Source organism: Bidens hawaiensis, unplaced genomic scaffold (assembly GCF_021521415.1).
Source record: "Bidens hawaiensis isolate Kalapana, Puna unplaced genomic scaffold, B.hawaiensis_p1.1 tig00021021_1, whole genome shotgun sequence".
In the NCBI taxonomy this organism is placed as follows: Eukaryota; Viridiplantae; Streptophyta; class Magnoliopsida; order Asterales; family Asteraceae; genus Bidens; species Bidens hawaiensis.
In genome coordinates, this window is record NW_027493247.1 from 260,958 (window position 1) to 279,145 (window position 18,188).

Genomic DNA, 18,188 nt, shown 5'->3' on the forward strand with positions numbered 1-18,188 from the left:
TCTCATGCCTTGCAATGGTTTCAGTTCGTAACATCACATCACCCAAAACAATTCATATACGTATTAATACAGGGTATGATAGGAGCTCGTTAAATTAGACCCGAAACCAAAAATATCGTGTTTGGCTTGGCAGAGTAGTATTCTTAGGGTTGTAAGCAAACCGGACTTCTGGCCGTCCGTTCGACGGGAAGTTCAATTATGTTCGTCCATTTAATAAACGAATTGGACATGAACATAAAAATTTTGTTCGGTAAGCTTAACGAACGAACACTGACAGAGGCCGTGTTTGTTCAATAGTGTTCATGAACGTTCGATAACGTCCGCCTGATTATATTCGGTGACGTTCGTCAGGTAAACGAACAGGGCATGTTTTGGTTACCATGTTAAGTATTTTTGGATCATATGATGTAATTCTGAATTGGGGGGTGAACTTGTGTAGGTTTACGATTATTCTTTTTGAATTAATATGTAATTGTTTATGTTTATTTGTTCGTTAGAGTCGTTTATGTTTGTTGTTCTATTAATGCCCGTTAGTGTATGTGTGACCGTTTGTCCATTAGTGTTCGTTTGCCCGTTAGTGTCATTTAGCGTCCGCTTACGATACTAATGAATGGACACAAACGGCTCAATTCCTTAACGAAGAACAAGGACACACGGTTCGGTTCGGTCCGCTTAAGGATTCTACAAGGCCAAACACCAGACGGAGATCGTCTTCTTCATTGGACTGCTGCAGCTATTGGAGATGATGAACCCTACTAAATTGGCTCGTACCTTACTACCCTTGTTCATAGACAGAGACCTCACCTCACGTTTACATTCTTCTTCACCCTTGTTCGCCTTTCATCGACTCCACCATTTTCAATCACACCCGGTATTTGCTAATAATCATTCTCTTAAAACATCCCCGTCTTTCGATTTCTCTTTTCATGCCCAGTACTCCACCATCATCACCAATGCCGTCGCTGAAGACACCCGCCGTCGAAACCCTAAACAACTAACTCACTGTAATCATCCATCTTTCTTATTTTGTTTTTCTTTTTTTTTTTATAAATATTTTTGCATGCCCACCAAGTGTTCGAAGAAATGTCCCTGCCAAAATTTTAACTCATTTAATGACAACAATCAATCAATCTTGCAGTTGAACCAAATGATGAGGTGGAACCCATACCCGATGACTTATGGGAGGACGAAGATGACGAATTTGACCCTCAGGTTTACTCTCTCTCTCTCCTTTGCATTTTTATTCAATTATACTAGGGTGTGCACGAAACCGAAAAAAACCAAAATAAAATAACTGAAAGCTAAACCAAATTAGAAACAACACCAAACCAGAATAACCAAAAAAAAAGGAGCAAATCGGTGAATAACTGAAAAGGGCGAACCGAAGCGGAATAACCAAAAAACCTAAGAAAACCGTGATAACTAAATCTTTAACCGTTATATCCGAACTTACCGATGAGTAAACGTTATTGAATTTATGACTTGTTATCTTTAATTTTGAATGTTAGTGTCTTTTATTAGCTTTTAATGATCTAGGCCCAAATGTTAAATATTCAACTAATCATTAACTTTGAAATATACACACACACACACACACACACACACACACACACTAGACGGGTGCCCGCGCGATGCAGCGGGAAACGCGGACCTTGATAATCACGTAACAAATTTACGTGTGTTCAGTGTTCGATTTGAAACCGTTCAAACCGGTCATTGATTTGATTTCACAATTGATATTTTTCTTTTATTGGCCAAACGATTTCAATTTTCAACGGGTTGGTTTTGATTTTTGACGACAAAAAAACATTATTAACGGTTTCGGTTTGGCTCACGGTTTAATTTAAAAACCATCAAAACCATACCGCAAACACCTCTACGTAAATTTTTTTTTAACTGAAAAAACTATAGCAATATCATACTCAAATTAAAGACAATAAAACGCTCGTTTTTATGGTGCAATGTTTTTTTAAAAAAATATTAACGTGTGAAAAAGTTATAACTTTTTAAAAATAGTGGGGGAAGTTGGGTTAAAAGTGAAATTAGAAAGAGTAGATATGTAAAAGATAGAGGTTAAATTTATAACTATTCTTTAAATTTACAAAAAATGATTAAAGTGGAGGGACTAATACTGTAACTATATTGGAGAAATATGAAAAAAACGTGATAACTAAGTGTTACAATGACCGCTTTGCCCCTCTTTAAATTTGTACCATATGCTTAAAATATTGTAAAACTCTTAAATCTCACCGTCTTAATTTGCCCATGAGTCCCATATTATATATAGTATATAGACACACACACACACACACACATATAGATAGATTATTAAAGGATCCGATACAATAATCTCTTATCGTACATTACGTACGCGACACCCTTAACCCTTGATTTCAAAAAACACACGGTGACAAATTTGTAATTATTTCAATTCGTTTCCATTCCAATTAACCGTTGCGCCGATTCAACCATCGTCACCGACGCCATTTGCAGACACCACTTCAATTTAATTGAATTGAAATACGCCATTTGCAGACAACTTTAAATGCGTTCCAGATTTGTTCATATGATGAAATCGATGATTAAATCGATGGTCGATTGATGATTTCTTGATGATTACGAGATTATATGAAGTGATTTCAGTGTTCAATTTCATGTTATAGAGTTTAATTTCAGATCTGAACTTCTGAACGTTTAAAGGTTTGTCTAGAACATTTAATTTCGGATCTGAGCTCTGATTAGGGTTCTGAACTTCTAAACTTTTTGTTCTGAACTTGAATTTTTAACTTGAACATGTAACTTGAGCGTTTAACTTGAACGTTTAAAGGTGTTCGTTTTGGTCAGAACGATTTAGTGTCTTCAGTTTTGTTTAGAACGTTTAAAGGTGTTCGTTTTTGGTCAAAACGTTTAAAGGTGTTCGTTTTGGTTAGAACGTTTTAGTGTCTTCAGTTTTGTTTAGAACGTTTAAACGTAATATTTTGAATCATATCATAGCTCAATTGAGTATAGTATTATGCAATTTCATAAACGATTGATGAATCTAAATCCTTCTACATAATAATTTGATTGATTAAATCATCATTTTTTGATCAATTTTGAAGATTGTTCAACGACGTTTCATTTTGATTTTGGTTTTTGAATTTAGAGATTTCATACTTTAAGCACTGATTAAGTTTAGAAATTGGATGAGAAAGAGCGATGGGTTCAGAATTTGGATCAGAATGGATTTGTAATTGATGAATTTGATCATGAACTAGTTTGGGTTTTTTTACGAAACTGCCACCGTGTGTTTTTTAATCCAACGCTCTGGAAGGTCGCGTACGTAATGTACGATAAGCCATTATTGTACGATATATATATATATATATATATGTATATATATAGGGGAGAGATCTTTTGAGAACCATGATGAGTTTTAAGAACTTAAGAACTTCATTCTAGGCCACACATTTAATTAAATGGATTGGAATATATGTGGTTGAGATTACATCTGGCAAAAAAGTCAAAGTAGGAGAGAGAATAAAGATGTAAGTGGTTACACTAACTTTTACGTCCGTTACGCATGTGTAAAAAGTCGACTCGGTGCGTAAAAAATTCTGTAATTTTTTTACGTGTATGTAACCTACATATATTACGCATGTGTAAAAAAAAATTCGAAAAAAAAATAGTTACACTACGTTCTTTCGAGTTCTTGAAACTCAAAGGGGTTCTCATTTGAAATCTCCCCTATATATATATATATATTCTCTCTCCCCTATATATATATATACATATATTAGGCTCAATATCAATATTTTGGGTAATTTTTTTTTGGCCCAATTAGGAAAATTGAAAAAAACAATGGAATCAAACCCGAAAACCATAAGCCAAAAACCAAATAAACCGAAACGGAACGGTATTGAAAAATCAAAAAACCGCAAGTTTGGTTTTCAGTTCGATTTTAGCCCAAAAACGCACCACGCGAACCCCAATATTGTACATCACTTGCTGAGTTGGCTTTCAAATTTACAGATTGGAGATGGTGGAGATGGAGGTGGTGTTGTTTTACAAAATTGCCCTTGGGGCGAGAGAGCTCTATCCATAGCTCAAGAAGTGTTGCAACAGTTTGGTGATGACATTGAAATCTTTGCTTTTAAAACGTCTCCGAGAGGATACATTTACGTGAGACTAGATCGACTTTGTAACGAGTAAGATTTTGTTTTAAACTTGCTTTTTATCATATTATTGTTTGGCTTCTTGTTTATGAACATAATTTCATGAAGATTTTGTTATGTTTTGATATCATGTTTGTGTTTTAGATACGGGTGCCCGAGTATGGAGGATATTCAAAGTTACAGTCACGAATACAAGAAAAAACTGGATGAAGCTGGAGCTGCTGGTGACATCCCTGGTGATTTGGCTCTTGAGGTAACCCTAGTTATTTTGTAATGTTGAGTGATATAACTTCCATAATTTAATGGTGTCAATCGGGTTGGTTGGTGGATTGAGTTAATGGACCTGAACACAACACATATATCTATCCGTGTAAAAGCATTAGTCATTACCCGGACTGACTTAAAATCATGTAACCTGAATACAACCCCTTTAACCCGTTATCTAAACGAGTCAAACGGGTTGGTTGACAGGTTGTAAATGGCTTGCTGTCAAGTTGTAATGAGGTTAAACGGGCTGATGGGCTGTAAAGAGGTTGTAACGAGGTTAAACGGGCTGAGTGAGTGTGGCTGGTTGTAAATAATAGGTCAAATGGGTTGGCGGGTTGCCGGGTTGACCTTATAAAAAATATATATCGAAATTTTAATCAGGTTAATGAGTCTGCCTATTTAATTAAGCGGGTGGACTGGTTGTAATGAGATTACGGTAAAAGTTATTTTTACTGTAATTATAAATGGGTCAAAAAGGTTGGTGGGTTGACTTTGTAAAAGTTATTTTTACTGTAACTATAAACGGTTAACGGTCGGCCTGTTTAATTAAACGGGCTGTACAGAGATTAAACAGATTTAGTGGTTGTAAAAAATGGGTCACACCCGTTGGTGGGTTGACCTTATAAAAGATATTTTTATTATAATTATAAATAACTTAACGGGTTAGCCTGTTTAACTAAACAGGTTGGCGGGTTGTAATGAGGTTAAATGAGTTAGACTGATTGTAAAAAAATGGGTCAAAAGGGCTGGCAGGCTGACCTTATAGAAATATTTTTATTGTAATAATAAATGCATTAACGGGTCGGACTGTTTAATAAAATGCACGCAGGTAATGAGGTTAAACGGGGATGGGTTGTAAAAAGTGGATCAAACGGCCTGGCAGGTTGACCTTATAAAAGAGATTTTAATTGTAATTGTGACTGCTTGGCCTGTTTAAATAAACAGGTTAAAACATATCAGCTTGAAGACAATATGTTTATTAGATGAGTTAGAAATGACAGCCCAAAATCTGAGTTTTTTTTCTTACTAAGCATGAAAAAAATCGTGTGATGTTCTTTTTAGGTATCATCTCCGGGAGCGGATCGGCTACTAAGAATACCAAATGATTTACAACGTTTTGAAAACATGGCTATGCGAGTTAAGTACATAGAACATGATGATTCTAAATCCCCTGCAAAGGAAGGAGTATTCTTTTTGGAATCTATTGATATGGAATCTGCATGTTGCGTATGGAAATTGGCTGATGTAAAAGAAAGCCGGGACCCGGCATCGAAAGGAAGACCGATGAGCCGCAAACAAAAGGATTGGAGACTTGATCTGCCATATGAAAAGCTTGAGCAAGTGACTTTGTATCTTGACTACCACTAATATGCAGTCTAGAGTTTTATATTTTTGTGGGATTTTTAGAAGCTGAACTTCATAGAATTGACGGGTTGATCCATTAAAAAACTGGTCCATGCCCTTAGTTGGTCTTGGTTACAAGCGGTTGTAGTTTACTTTGGTTAGACCCGATGCAATCTTTTTGGTTTAGGTTTAAAAGAAAGTTGAATGAATGCATATTAAAAGTGAAAGGAGTGATGAGCGGGCGTTTTATTTAAAAGAACAGTCCCATTGCATTCGATTGTGTAGTCAACTTTGGATTATATTTTAGTCATGCTGATTATGAATTTACGATTCTAAACGTGTACATTTGGGCATATCTTTTGTCTTCAACTAGTCAAATGGATAAAATTTAAGGGGGGTGACGATCGATGGTGGTTACGTCTAAATCGGGCGGTTACGAGCAGCATCGATGGTGACGGCACGATGTTGCTAGGTGGCGGGAGTCGGCTGTGGCAACTGTTTGATAGTGGTCGCCGAACAACAGTATTGAATAGTGCCGTAGCTGTTGGGGGGGGGGGGGGTGGTAGAGGTCAGTGTTATTTATGGTATTTGTGTACATTCCGGTGAAATCCTTCAAAGTATTGGAGGAATTTGGATTTCATCAAGAGTGGGAAATGGTTGGAATTAAATTCGATTCCAAATCTTTAATTCCATCCTACCAGATTCTATTTACAGTAATATAGTTTTCAAACATAATTACACTTTAATCAATCATAAAATTCAAGAAACGACAGTTAAGGGTATGCATATTCTTAAATGACCTCTTTTACTCATTTTCATCCACGGTTATACATTTCGTTTCTTGTCGATCTGAATGGATCAAGTTTGCACTTGACTCATTCAAATATACATATGCCCAAGATCATCCTCATGACTGGGGAACAATATTGTGTTAAAGAAGGCAAAGATGCCTATTTTCCAACTCCAGTTTCTAAGAATCACACTCCGAGTAAGAACTGAGTGATTTTCAATACATAAAGACCAATGTCGGTTGAAGGGTTTATTTTTATTTTTTTGATAAAATGCATGCTTGATTGAAAAAATGGAAGTTGAAACTCGAAACCAAGCAATCCTGAGTTATAACCGAACATATTATTTAATCCTCCTTACAAACCTATACCCGTTTCCAAACCAAACACCTTATAACCACTACAGTTAAAGATAACTAGGAAATAATCCGTAAAGAAAAAAGGTTGTACTCAACATATTGGGGTACACAACTATATGTTATATGTTACATGTAGATAAACACGTTAGCAGGCCCTTGGGACTGAAGCCCCACGGACATTTTAACATTCAAGTCAGTATGTTATAAACGAGCTTCCTTCCTGTACTTGCAAAGGGAAGTGATTTTGGGCTAGATAAAGCTCAATATGCCGAACCTCCCAAAGCCTGGGCCTAATCATCAAGCCCAGCCCGATCGACATCATCCCTCCCGTTGCTATTTGCAAAATAACAAACAAGAAAAGAGCTTTACTCCACATATTTGAATGGCTGCTTGAATCTTATAGGTTTCTTTCCATTTGGTGTTTCTTGGGGCACGTTGACTTTTCATAGTCAAACAGTATGGCATCCCTAAATGCTGAGAAATTTGTGACTGATAAGGGTACTAGAATGGTATCTCTCTCTCAACGTGGATATTGTGTATGTATTTTTAGTAAAATAAAAGTTGGAGATTTGGTGTTTCATTCTTTGCTAATTTCGCAGATTTGCCTTTCATTTCTTAATTTGAAGGTGCAGTGATGAAGGTTTATATCTCATAAAAATGAACAAGCAGCTACTATTAAACTTGGGCGCACGCCTCTTATAAAAGTAAAATTCCTTACTAGAGTGGTAAATTGGTACCTCATGACAACCACCCGGAACATAACATGAAAATTATGTTTTAAATAATCATATCGAACCAGTATAGTGAATAGGTTATGTCCAGCTTGACTTGTTTAACCCGTTTAGTGTATCAATGGGCTCTAGTAAGTTTAATTGTAGCGGGTTCTCATGGTTATAAAAGAACACACTTCTATGTAAAGTTGCAAACTAACAAGTCTCTCATTACTTCATTAAAATTTGCTTCTGTAAAACATAACAAGAGAGTAGAGAAAGTTAATAGCCATTAACAATAGAGCATAACAAATTAACTATTACTCTGCTTCAATGATTCTGCTTCAGCCACAGCCATTGGATCATCCTTGGTGTCGGGGTCATCTTTCTCACCTTCCCGTTCTTCTGCAAGTTGTTTCCTATGCAATTCCTCTGCAGCCTTCATTGCAGCCTGGTTTTCCTTTTGAATTCTTTGCATTTCTTCTTCTTGTTGCTGCCTTTCAAACCACGTGTCCGCATCAGCCCAGACTGTAATTCAAAAATCACAGGTGAAGTTAGTTATTAATTAAGTTCAACAATATAAACAGTTAAATGTGATTCACATACACCTGGCACGAACTATTAGATATGTTTTGACCTAAAACCAAATTGATTTTTTTTTAAAACGGCTCGTTTTGACCTGAACGAGTAGGCTTGTGAACGAACCGAGCATAGCATGTTCGTGTCCATTCGTTTAACTCTAACTAAACAAACGATCAAGCAAAAACAATTAAACGATCGGGGTTTTCTTGTTCACGTTCGTTCTTTATGAAAATGAATACGTCTGTGTTGGTTTTGTTCGTTCATTAATATCATAAGTGAACGGTTCATGGACATAAGTGAACACAGAAGAACGAACATAACTGAGCTAAAAACAAGTTAAAGCTAATGTGATGAACAATGTGTTGGGCCTAAAAAGTAATTAAAGCTAGACTACGTCCTAATGCCCCAAAACTTTTAAACAAAAAATATTTAACAAACGTAAACAAAGGAACCTAAACAAGCGTAAACTAACGAACATAAATGAACAATCAAGACATTCGTTCATGTCCGCTCGTTTAACTAAATGAACAAAATTTTTTGTTCATGTTCATTCGTTTACTAAACAAACAAACATAAACAAACTCCCTGCCGAACGGTTCACAAACCGCTCAGTTAAGTTGAGTTCATTTACAGGCCTAGAAAAACCCGTTTTGCCCGCGAAGAAACACTGACCCAATTGGCTTCCCAAAGATGGCAACCCAGACAACCAATTTGCAACAAATTCAGAAACCCTAATCTTAAAACACAACCAAAGTATAGCAAATTAGGGTTTAAGTAATACATACTGGGTTGAGCAGCCCATCCCTGTTCACCGCCCTTAATCTTCTCCGGCAAGGCGTAATTAACGGTGAGTACACGGCCGTACAGCTCAGCACCGTCCATGTTATCCATGGCAGCCGCCGCATCTTCTCGCTCAAGAAACGTGACAAAGCCAAAGGACCGGTGCTTCTGTGTGGCCTGATCTAACGGCGTCTTCACATCCTTAATGTCTCCGAAGGGGATGAAGGCCGAATGGAGTATGGTTTCGTTCACCTCCTCCGCCAGCCCACCTAATCAAATATTCAATTACAGATATATGAATATTCATGTGAGTGTATTTGCGTGAAACTGAAACCAGGGTGGGTTTCTTACCCACGTAGAGGGTGTTCTTCTGCACCTGTTGATTCATTGTTGTCTGGAAAGAAACACTGTGACTCAAGTCTCGTACTAAATATTGACCCCGAGAAACGAAACCCGACCCGACTGAAAGCTAGAGACGGCTAATGGAAGCACTTGTTTTCTTTTTTTTTTCCTCAATTTAAAAAAGGGTTGTCATGGGTTGGGTCGAACCTTTTGTTCAAGTCGGGATGGATTCGGGTCAAAATGGGATTTAGGGTCGGGATGGGTTCTGGTCAAAACGGGTTTCTGGTCGTAATGGGATTTGGATCACAACAAGATTCAGTTTGGATCGGGTTTCAGGGACGGGACGGGTTTTAGGTTGAAACAAATTTCGGACTGCGACAGGATTTGGCATTTACTAATATACCTTTTGTTTGACTCGTGCCGTTACTGGTGTTCAGAAATCCGAAATTCGAAAAAAACCGAAATCCCAACTAAAATCGAAACTCGAATAATCAGATTCGATTTCTTATTCGGATCAGATCGATTTCAATATCCGAATAACTAACTAATTCGGATTCAGATAGGGATTCCCAAAAAATTCGATAGTTTTAATTATTTGAAGTTTGGCTTTATTCGTGCACTGTTATGATTTTTAGAATTATGATGGATCAAAGATTTGATTAGAATTTTGTTTGAGCTTTGACTTTTTTTGTGTACATTTTATTTTAATTTCCCAGTTTTGTATTTTTGTTTAATTAGACGTTTGTGTGAATGTTTGTTATATAGTTTATTTCGGTTTATTGAGTGTAACACCCTAACCCGGATCAGGCTGACGAGTCACTATTACAGATATCAAATCAAAGCCACAAACCAAATTACAATAAATCAAAGCAGCCTAAGTCATATTATTAAACCAAAATGAATTAACGTTTTAAAATCTTCAACTTCATTGGTCTCTCTCATCATTAACTCCCGCGAGTCCCGGATAACCTGTAAACAAATAGGAAAAACACAACAAAGAACATACGGCTGAGCCAAAAATTGCCCAGTAACGGAAAGAGCAACAGTAATGACGATAAGACGAATAAACAGAAGCAAAATAATAACAAAATCTATTTTAACCAAAATACGTATGATACCGAAATTTGATATTTTTAGAGAATATGACAAAAACCGAAACTAAACGTATTACTAAACATGTAACGGTGGCTGACTTACACGACAATTGACGTTACAAAAATAAATCGCGTAATTAAAGGAGTACCCAGAGCCAAAATATATAACATATAACTTGTAACATATAACATGTGACATATAACGTGTAACATATAACTGAACTAGGATCGATCCATACGCCCCTAAACGGCAAAAGTACTACCAAAGTACTAGTTAGAGACGCCGTGAACTTTTAAAACACACTGTCACGAAAAGTGTTATGCTCGGGTAACAGAGTACTAAACATGAAAGGCAATATAACATATTAACAGAAATTCATATTATTGTCCATAGGAACATGCAATAATGAGTACGAGTTTATAAAATCTATTGCATGCTACAAATCTCTCTAACTTTAACTAGTAACCAAAATGGATAGGTAAACGAAACTAAATAAAAAAGTTGACGACGCATAAAATGTCCAAAGACCAAAGGGTCGTGTCGATAGAGACAACTAGGTGATACTAAAATGTAAAATACCGAAAGTCCGTACTACAAAGTAACGGACTAGAGTCAATACTAAGAGTAAGCGAAAACAGACACCGTACCACAAAGTAACGGAATATAAATAATACTAAGATGAAACAAAAAAACATAAACCGTATCTTAATGGTCACTGAGCAAACAAAGCACAATCAATTAAATCTAAGTGTGCGTACGTCATACAATAACCTATGGTTTGTTACAATTTGAATTAGATGTATTAACATAACTACTTTGGCGGATTCGTTGATTTTCCCTTGACGGACACAACGTATTATGATATACTCGTCTTAGTAAATACTCAAACATGTTTAAGCTTCTAAAATATAACTAGTTATATAATTTATAGGTTAAAACCTCCACTTAGTTAAATAAAAAAAAACTTAACTAAATTAAATATATAAAAAGAAATCATCATTACCCACCAACCATCTTTCTTTCATCTCATGCATGACATTCATGAATTTTAGTACATATATATGTATCTATATATTTTAACTACTTCTATTAAAACAACAACGTTCCCGTCACCAGACAAATCAACGACTATAGCCTCTGTATTCGAATAACTTATTAAGTCATGCGAACCAAAAGAGAGGGAGTTGGAGATTACCTCTATTGTCAAACAAAGCTGGCAACACACAGAAACAAGACGGTTCTCCGAACATAACGAATCGAAGGCGGAAACTCGAACGGTCGGTGCTTGCGGGAAACTGTAACAAGTCGCGGTGCACGACAAATCAACGTTCCCGTCGCCGGACAAATCAACGACTATTGTCGCCGTGTTCGAATAACTTAGTTAGTCATGCGAACCAAAAGAGAGGGAGTTGGTGATTACCTCTATTGTCAAACAAAGCCGGAAACGCACGGAAACAAGACGGTTCTTCGAACAGAACAAATCGAAGGCGAAACTCGAACGGTTGGTGCTTGCGGGAAACTAAAACGAGTCGCGGTGCATGACTTGTGTCACCGGAACTTGATCTAAAGTCGCGAAACAGAAGTAACTAGATTGCAATGAGAGAAACGATGAGATACTATCGGTTCGCGATGGTTCGTCGATAGTGGAGACGCCAGCGGCCGCTTGAAGCAGGAACAAGGTGAAGTCACAACGAGGGAGATGGAGATAGATCTCACCCCTGCCTCTCTGATATCTTGGTATCACAGCCATACCTTCGGCTCCTGTTCTCCTTTACTAAAGGTTCGGATTAGTATGCCCTGTGTCTGCCGTCTTTGAACAGATCTCTCACATCAGAAAACCAACCGATAGTTAAGGTCTAAAAGAACGACTGGTACTGTTCCGTCCAAGATCCCTGTTAGAAGTCAAAAAAGAACCAGCAGTAGAGTGGTAAGACGACAAGAGGTCGCAGTGAAGTCTCGTTTTGCAGTGTGAAGACCAAACAGTATTGAAGAGAGTCTGATATCCAGTCATGTCCGGCCAAACACTATCCCGTTCAAGTTCTACCCTACGTCAGTCATCAGCATCCAGAATAGATCAACTATATGAAATATCATATATTTCTGATGATTCTAAAATACCTATTACTAGTATGCCTTTAGTAAATCCTTATAATGTCTTTTCTAAACCTTCAAATTCATTATCCAAAAAAGTCAAAAAATTAATTGGTTCTACCTCCAATCCCCATGTGAAAGAATTTGTCCAAACCTCCAAGTTTGATTCACATCAACTCCCAGCCACCACCTCCGAACACCTTGTAACCCTTTCCCTACTGTCAGATCTACCCAAAATCTGCCAAGCCCAAGGTTACACACACATCCACTTCGGTGCAATCCGACTAGCCCTTACCTTTCACGGAAAAAAGGCTTACCGGCGTTCTCCCGTATAGCCCTTGTTGATACAAGATTTGATGAATACCAACATGCTTGTATAGGTACTATACAAACCACCTTGAACGCAGGCACTGTGTTTGTCACCTTTTACCCAAACTTCAACATGCCCATAAATGACCCATCTCTACTCACAGCCCTAAAGGCCCAGATCCAAATTGGTGGAACCCCACAAGTAAATACTTTCCAGGCAACCTTCCACTATCAAATGGCGTACAGAGTACAAAACCACTCCCTAGACATCATGGTCCCAGGACAAGATAACGCTGGTGACGCGTTATTCATTGATGTTGATTCCAACGCCATGCCAACCTGCACATATGTTCCAAAACAACTATCCAGAGAAGAATTGATAAAACTGTTACTAGAAAAATGGATAACAAATTACGAACAAATCCACTAAACCCCTGTGCAGACAACCACAACCCCAGAGTTTGTCAAGCATCAAGATGGAATGGTTGAGATAAACTTCTCAAGCCAAGAACGAAGAAACATATTCCCAACAATAAATATGATGCGAACCATACCACCACCAACACCAACTCAACACACCGGACATGTTAGTTACGATGTATGCAACTGTCCATCCTGCATAGAAGAAGCTTTCAGAGTTGAGTATGACAAAGACAAACCAAAGAAAAAGAAGAACTCACAACGCTCCCTAAAGAAAAGGTATGAAGATGGAGACCCCAACGTTGGTCTACTAGGTGAATCATCAGGCAAGTTTGACTACTATGTCCTTTATGGTAGCTCAACGCAGAAGCCCAACTCAAAACCAGAATCCTGCGAACCATCACCTCCACCAAGCATACCTCCTAGCAATCTAGAAAGATGTTTTGTAATCACCCCATCCACCACATCATCAGATTACCAAGCAGAATTCCCACCATTAACCCCGTTTGAGAAACCTGACCAGAAAGCCAAACACTCATGGAAGATACAAAACTCTTCCATCATGACACCAAGTGGCCCCTCCAACCCCACCACTGCAGAAGAAGCAACTTTAAACTGGCAAAGTGAAAATGCTGTTGCCCAGAATAAAGTTCTCACAACCATCCTAGCTCAACCGGACAACTTCAGCAGAACCCAAGAAGTACTGGTCAACAGACTTCAAGGTATAGAAAACATCATCTATGAAGTTAAAACAAAGATTCTAAACCTCCACCAAGAGTTGATGGAAATGGTTAGAAACACTCCTGCGATGCAGACATCAATGACTCTCTCCCATAAGGAGTCAGAGATGAAGTTCCTCAAAGCTCAACTAGCAGACCTTGAAAGACAACACAAACAGCAAAATATCTCAACAATGGTTGATGATCCATGGAGATTACCAACCTCCCGTTTGCAAGACCTAGCTTTGACCCACAACCTTTAGCCAAGGCTCCATTCTCACAATCCTCACCATCACTAAGCCTATGGTCTAACCAAAGAAGCAGGCCACAAAGAAAATCCCCACCCAGAACCATGGGTACCTCTTCTAGCAACCCTTCATCATCAAAAGCCAAAGAAACATTCAGAAAGCACACCCATGGTGACAACATGATGATGGCCTCATCAGTTGCTCCATTGGATCTTCCGATCCCGAAAGAAGACCCCATCACCACCCTGCTACAAAGGCTAGCTACAAAAGACTCTCCAAAGGTCCTGCCATGTATTGCCTCCAACATGACTGTTAACTCAGATGATGAATCTGACAAGTCAGAGGACGAGGAAATACCCAACCCAAGTGAAGCATTCGAGCACTTGTTCATGAATGAACAAGAAACCACAGTAAGAAATGATATCGATTCAGATATCGAAGATGCAGCTTCAAAGACAGAAACCCTGAACAAACCAAACATCCCAAGATCGGACTCCAACATAAGGTTCACCTTTGATGACATTCCCCCGTCACAATGGCGTGAAAGAATTGTAGAGATGCATACGTGGTGTGCAGCCGAATTACAATGCTACGAATTGATGTCGTCATTAAAAGATTCTTGGCCAGGTGCCAAGGAAGACTTAGAGACTGGTACCTAAGTCTTGGTGAATACAGACAGATACAGCTTCAACAGCTCCGGTCACCAGAAGAACTCATCCACGTGATACACAACGAATTCATTGGGAATCCCCTTGATCATAAGGTTCACGCACGCGATGAATTCTTAAAAATGAAGTGCTGTTCGTTCCATCCAAAAGATCTCGAGATACATTATAACCGTATGTCAGAACCGTTTTACTGTCTTAATGGCGTAGACGACGCGAATCTCAAGCAGATCTTCCTACAGTCTTTTCCAGAATCCCTTTGTAACGAAGCATTCAGAACTCTGGAAAGCAGGAATGTGACATGCGCACAAGCATCACTAGGAGAGCTATATCAGCTCGTTACAAATGCTCTAGCCAAGCTTTGTAATCAGAAAATATTCCTAAGTGATAATGAAAAGACGAGCAGTCGTCTTGGCTCAGCATGCAACGATAGTCATCTAAAGATCAAGTGCAAAGATGAGTCGTCCTGCAGCTGTACGAAAAAATCCCACTTCCTGAACAGACACACCAACCATTATTCATCAAGAAAAAGATTCTTGAATAAAAAATGGAAGTTTCTAAGGAAAAAATCCTTTAGAGGGAAAAGCACAGATAGATGCTACATTTGCAACCAGAAAGGCCATTTTGCACGGGATTGCAAAAATGAGAAGAAAACTCAGGCCTTACTCCAGACAATAAACCAGATTGAAAGAGTTGATATCTCAGATTTAGAGTCACTGTACTCACTTGATGATGAACCAGGAGAGAAAGCAATATGTTCGATATGCTATTCGGATGATGGAACAGAAGTGGACGATTCAGATACAGACAACCAATGTAGTGACGTTCGCCCAATGTTTATGGCAAAAGCTAGAGGGTTGCATACAAGTCCTATGATTCCAGAACCTCTAGTTAAGTTTGATCTATTGCTCAACCAGTACACAAATTCTATCCCAATAATTGCATTATTAGATTCTAGTTCACACAGATCAGTCCTAAATCCAAGTATTCTACCCCCCAGTTATTGGCGCCCCCACAAACAATTTTTTATAACTGCCAATGGCCAGACATTCTCCATTGACAAAATCAGCAAGCCAATATACATTCGACTATTTCCCAAATGCGTTATCAGACATCAGTTTTTGGGATCTAGCCTCCATGGTAGAGACCTTCTACTTGGATGGGATATTATTTTCCAGCTACCAGAAATGAGCTTTTTTGGTTACAGTGGTATTAAGTGGAAAAACCATATTAATTCATACACCACAACCTCTAATCTCCATGAAAACCCATACTCTCCCACCACAACAAAGAAGAACACCATGTCCCCATTTCCCTGTTAGCATTATCAAAACAAACAGTATCCTGGTCCCCATAGCAAAGGAGAATCCAATCAAGTGGCCTGAAAAGCAAGCACAGGCTGGAAAAGGAAAAGAGAAACAAGAGTCAGTTGATAAGATGCCAAAGCAAACTGACAAAAGAATACTTAAGTCTGAAGCTAGTAATGAGTATTGGGCAGTAGCTTTACTTGTAGAAGACGACAAAGGTGTCAGGAAAAGATATGGATACAAGACTGGCACGTTTGAAATGTCAGAAAAAAGTTATCACTCCACGATAAAGAATATTTTGACGGTCAAAAAAGGATTAGAAGAGTTCCATATTCACCTCAATGGTCGCAGCTTTTTGATAGAATTAGATATGTCGTCTTTTTCAGAAGAACAGTTGTTACAATCCAAGAAAGAAAACCTTCCAAATGAACAGTTGCTACAATGGGCTAGCTGGTTCTCTCAGTATTCCTTTACAGTTGTCCACATCAGCAAAGAAAATATTCTCAAGAAAGATATGCAACTATGGCCACGAGTCTATAAATACCAAAGACCCGAAAAGGATCAGCACAACCAATTCTTACCCACCATCCACATGATGGCCGAAGCCAGCTCCTCCACCACCACAGACAAGAAAGAAATCCAAGAAGAGTTCAGGCAGAGAGACGTACCGGAAGAAATCGTTGAAGTAATTGCAGATCTAACGTTCAAAGAAAGATCTAAGCTAAATTACAAGACGTTCACTACAATCCTACTGAAAAATCATGCAACAGCTTTAGAAGGGATAAAGTTCAACCCAGATTATCCTTTCCTAAACGTCTTTTGCTTTGAGAACTTGCTTAACCTCCCCAAAGAAGCCCTATGTTTCTTTTGGTACTTGTTTGAATCATTCTACATCGCCATTTCTTTTGACAATGAAGATTTACACTTGTACTTGCTAAATTGTCAATTTGGAGATGTACCAGCAGAAAAGAAACATACCCTTACCCTCCTCCAATGGTTCTTACCAATCCACCAATGGATTGGTTACGTAACCAACTCACGCCTCAAATACAGTGTATGGTATTTCAGGAGGCCGGGAAATTTCATACCAGCATCAACAATCAACAGGGATCAAGCAGCCATCTACCATTCACCGTGTACCTTCCTTCACAGTTCTTATAACATAAATCCAGCATCCATAGGGTTCAGAAGGAACTTCCCAGACGAGTGGATGAAACTAAGAGAATGTCTAGGACATGTAAATGGAGTGGATGTAAGGAAAGTAAGCCCTAATATCAGAGAAAATATAAAAATCTGAGGTATTGATCATCCTTACATAAAGTTGTGGAAAAGAACACATTTTGAATATATCCACACCCACATTGTTGCCCTCAGTGAGGAAGAATACGAAGAGCTAGAAGATGAAAAGTTTTATCAAGAAACAAGCAACAGAGTCCGTTCCCCAACATCAAACCTAGACCCAAAGGAAGAATATAATCCCAGAGAAGACTACCACGACCCATATGATGATGATCCATCTCATCCAGACTCAAGATGGAAGTAGTCTTATGGAAGAAGAAAATAAAAATGTCGTGTCTTGTATAATATTTTATTAATTATGTATTAAGTGTGTTGTTTGAACCTAATCACTCTTAAAGTGGTTAGTTAGGATTAATCCATGTGATGTCATGGCTTATGTCATAAAGTATGGCCCTTAATCAATAGGTATGGGCCTTGTGTCTTTTTATAAGGATAGGTAGCATTTCCTTGCCTATAAAAGGAAGGCTTCCTCTCACTTGTAATCCATCCCTTGAAAGAAATAAAAACATCTTTCTTATATCCTCTCTCTAGTTCTCTCTTGAGTTTTTGAGTGTTCTTGAGTTCTCACACTTGAGTTCTTAAGTTCTTTCTTAAGTTCTTGGTATCTCACCCCTGCCTCTCTGATATCTACAGTTACTGAGATGGGAAAATTGGTTTTCTGATGTGAGAGATCCGTTCAAAGACGGCAGACACAGAGCATACTAATCCG

General features: G+C 38.2%; 2 protein-coding genes across 2 annotated transcripts; one reads left to right on the plus strand and one right to left on the minus strand.

Annotated features, from left to right (window-relative positions):
* The first annotated feature begins 742 nt into the window (after window positions 1–742).
* LOC143562470 (uncharacterized) lies at window positions 743–5,905 on the plus strand. Its single transcript, XM_077050258.1, has 5 exons — window positions 743–1,004; window positions 1,139–1,212; window positions 4,012–4,187; window positions 4,299–4,407; window positions 5,484–5,905. Exons 1-5 carry the CDS (start codon window positions 743–745, stop codon window positions 5,787–5,789), a joined length of 927 nt encoding a protein of 308 aa, XP_076906373.1. The 3' UTR covers window positions 5,790–5,905.
* A 2,014-nt stretch (window positions 5,906–7,919) lies between these two features.
* Window positions 7,920–9,437, minus strand: LOC143562469 (uncharacterized). The gene is made up of 3 exons (XM_077050257.1): window positions 9,336–9,437; window positions 8,990–9,253; window positions 7,920–8,150 (listed from the first exon to the last, which is right to left on the minus strand). The coding sequence occupies exons 1-3, from the start codon at window positions 9,370–9,372 to the stop codon at window positions 7,936–7,938; spliced, it is 516 nt and encodes a 171-aa protein (XP_076906372.1). The 5' UTR covers window positions 9,373–9,437; the 3' UTR covers window positions 7,920–7,935.
* Between the last annotated feature and the right edge of the window lie 8,751 nt (window positions 9,438–18,188).

What these genes read in the sequence shown, in the direction of transcription:
- LOC143562470 (XM_077050258.1), top strand. Translation starts at nt 743, where the DNA reads ATGATGAACCCTACTAAATTGGCTCGTACCTTACTACCCTTGTTCATA. An exon ending in CCCTAAACAACTAACTCACT is followed by an intron (nt 1,005 to 1,138) that starts GTAATCATCCAT and finishes TCAATCTTGCAG; the next exon opens with TTGAACCAAATGATGAGGTG. An exon ending in CTAGATCGACTTTGTAACGA is followed by an intron (nt 4,188 to 4,298) that starts GTAAGATTTTGT and finishes TTTGTGTTTTAG; the next exon opens with ATACGGGTGCCCGAGTATGG.
- LOC143562469 (XM_077050257.1), bottom strand. Translation starts at nt 9,372, where the DNA reads ATGAATCAACAGGTGCAGAAGAACACCCTCTACGTGG. An exon ending in GAAGAACACCCTCTACGTGG is followed by an intron (nt 9,254 to 9,335) that starts GTAAGAAACCCA and finishes ATATTTGATTAG; the next exon opens with GTGGGCTGGCGGAGGAGGTG. An exon ending in GGGATGGGCTGCTCAACCCA is followed by an intron (nt 8,151 to 8,989) that starts GTATGTATTACT and finishes TTTGAATTACAG; the next exon opens with TCTGGGCTGATGCGGACACG.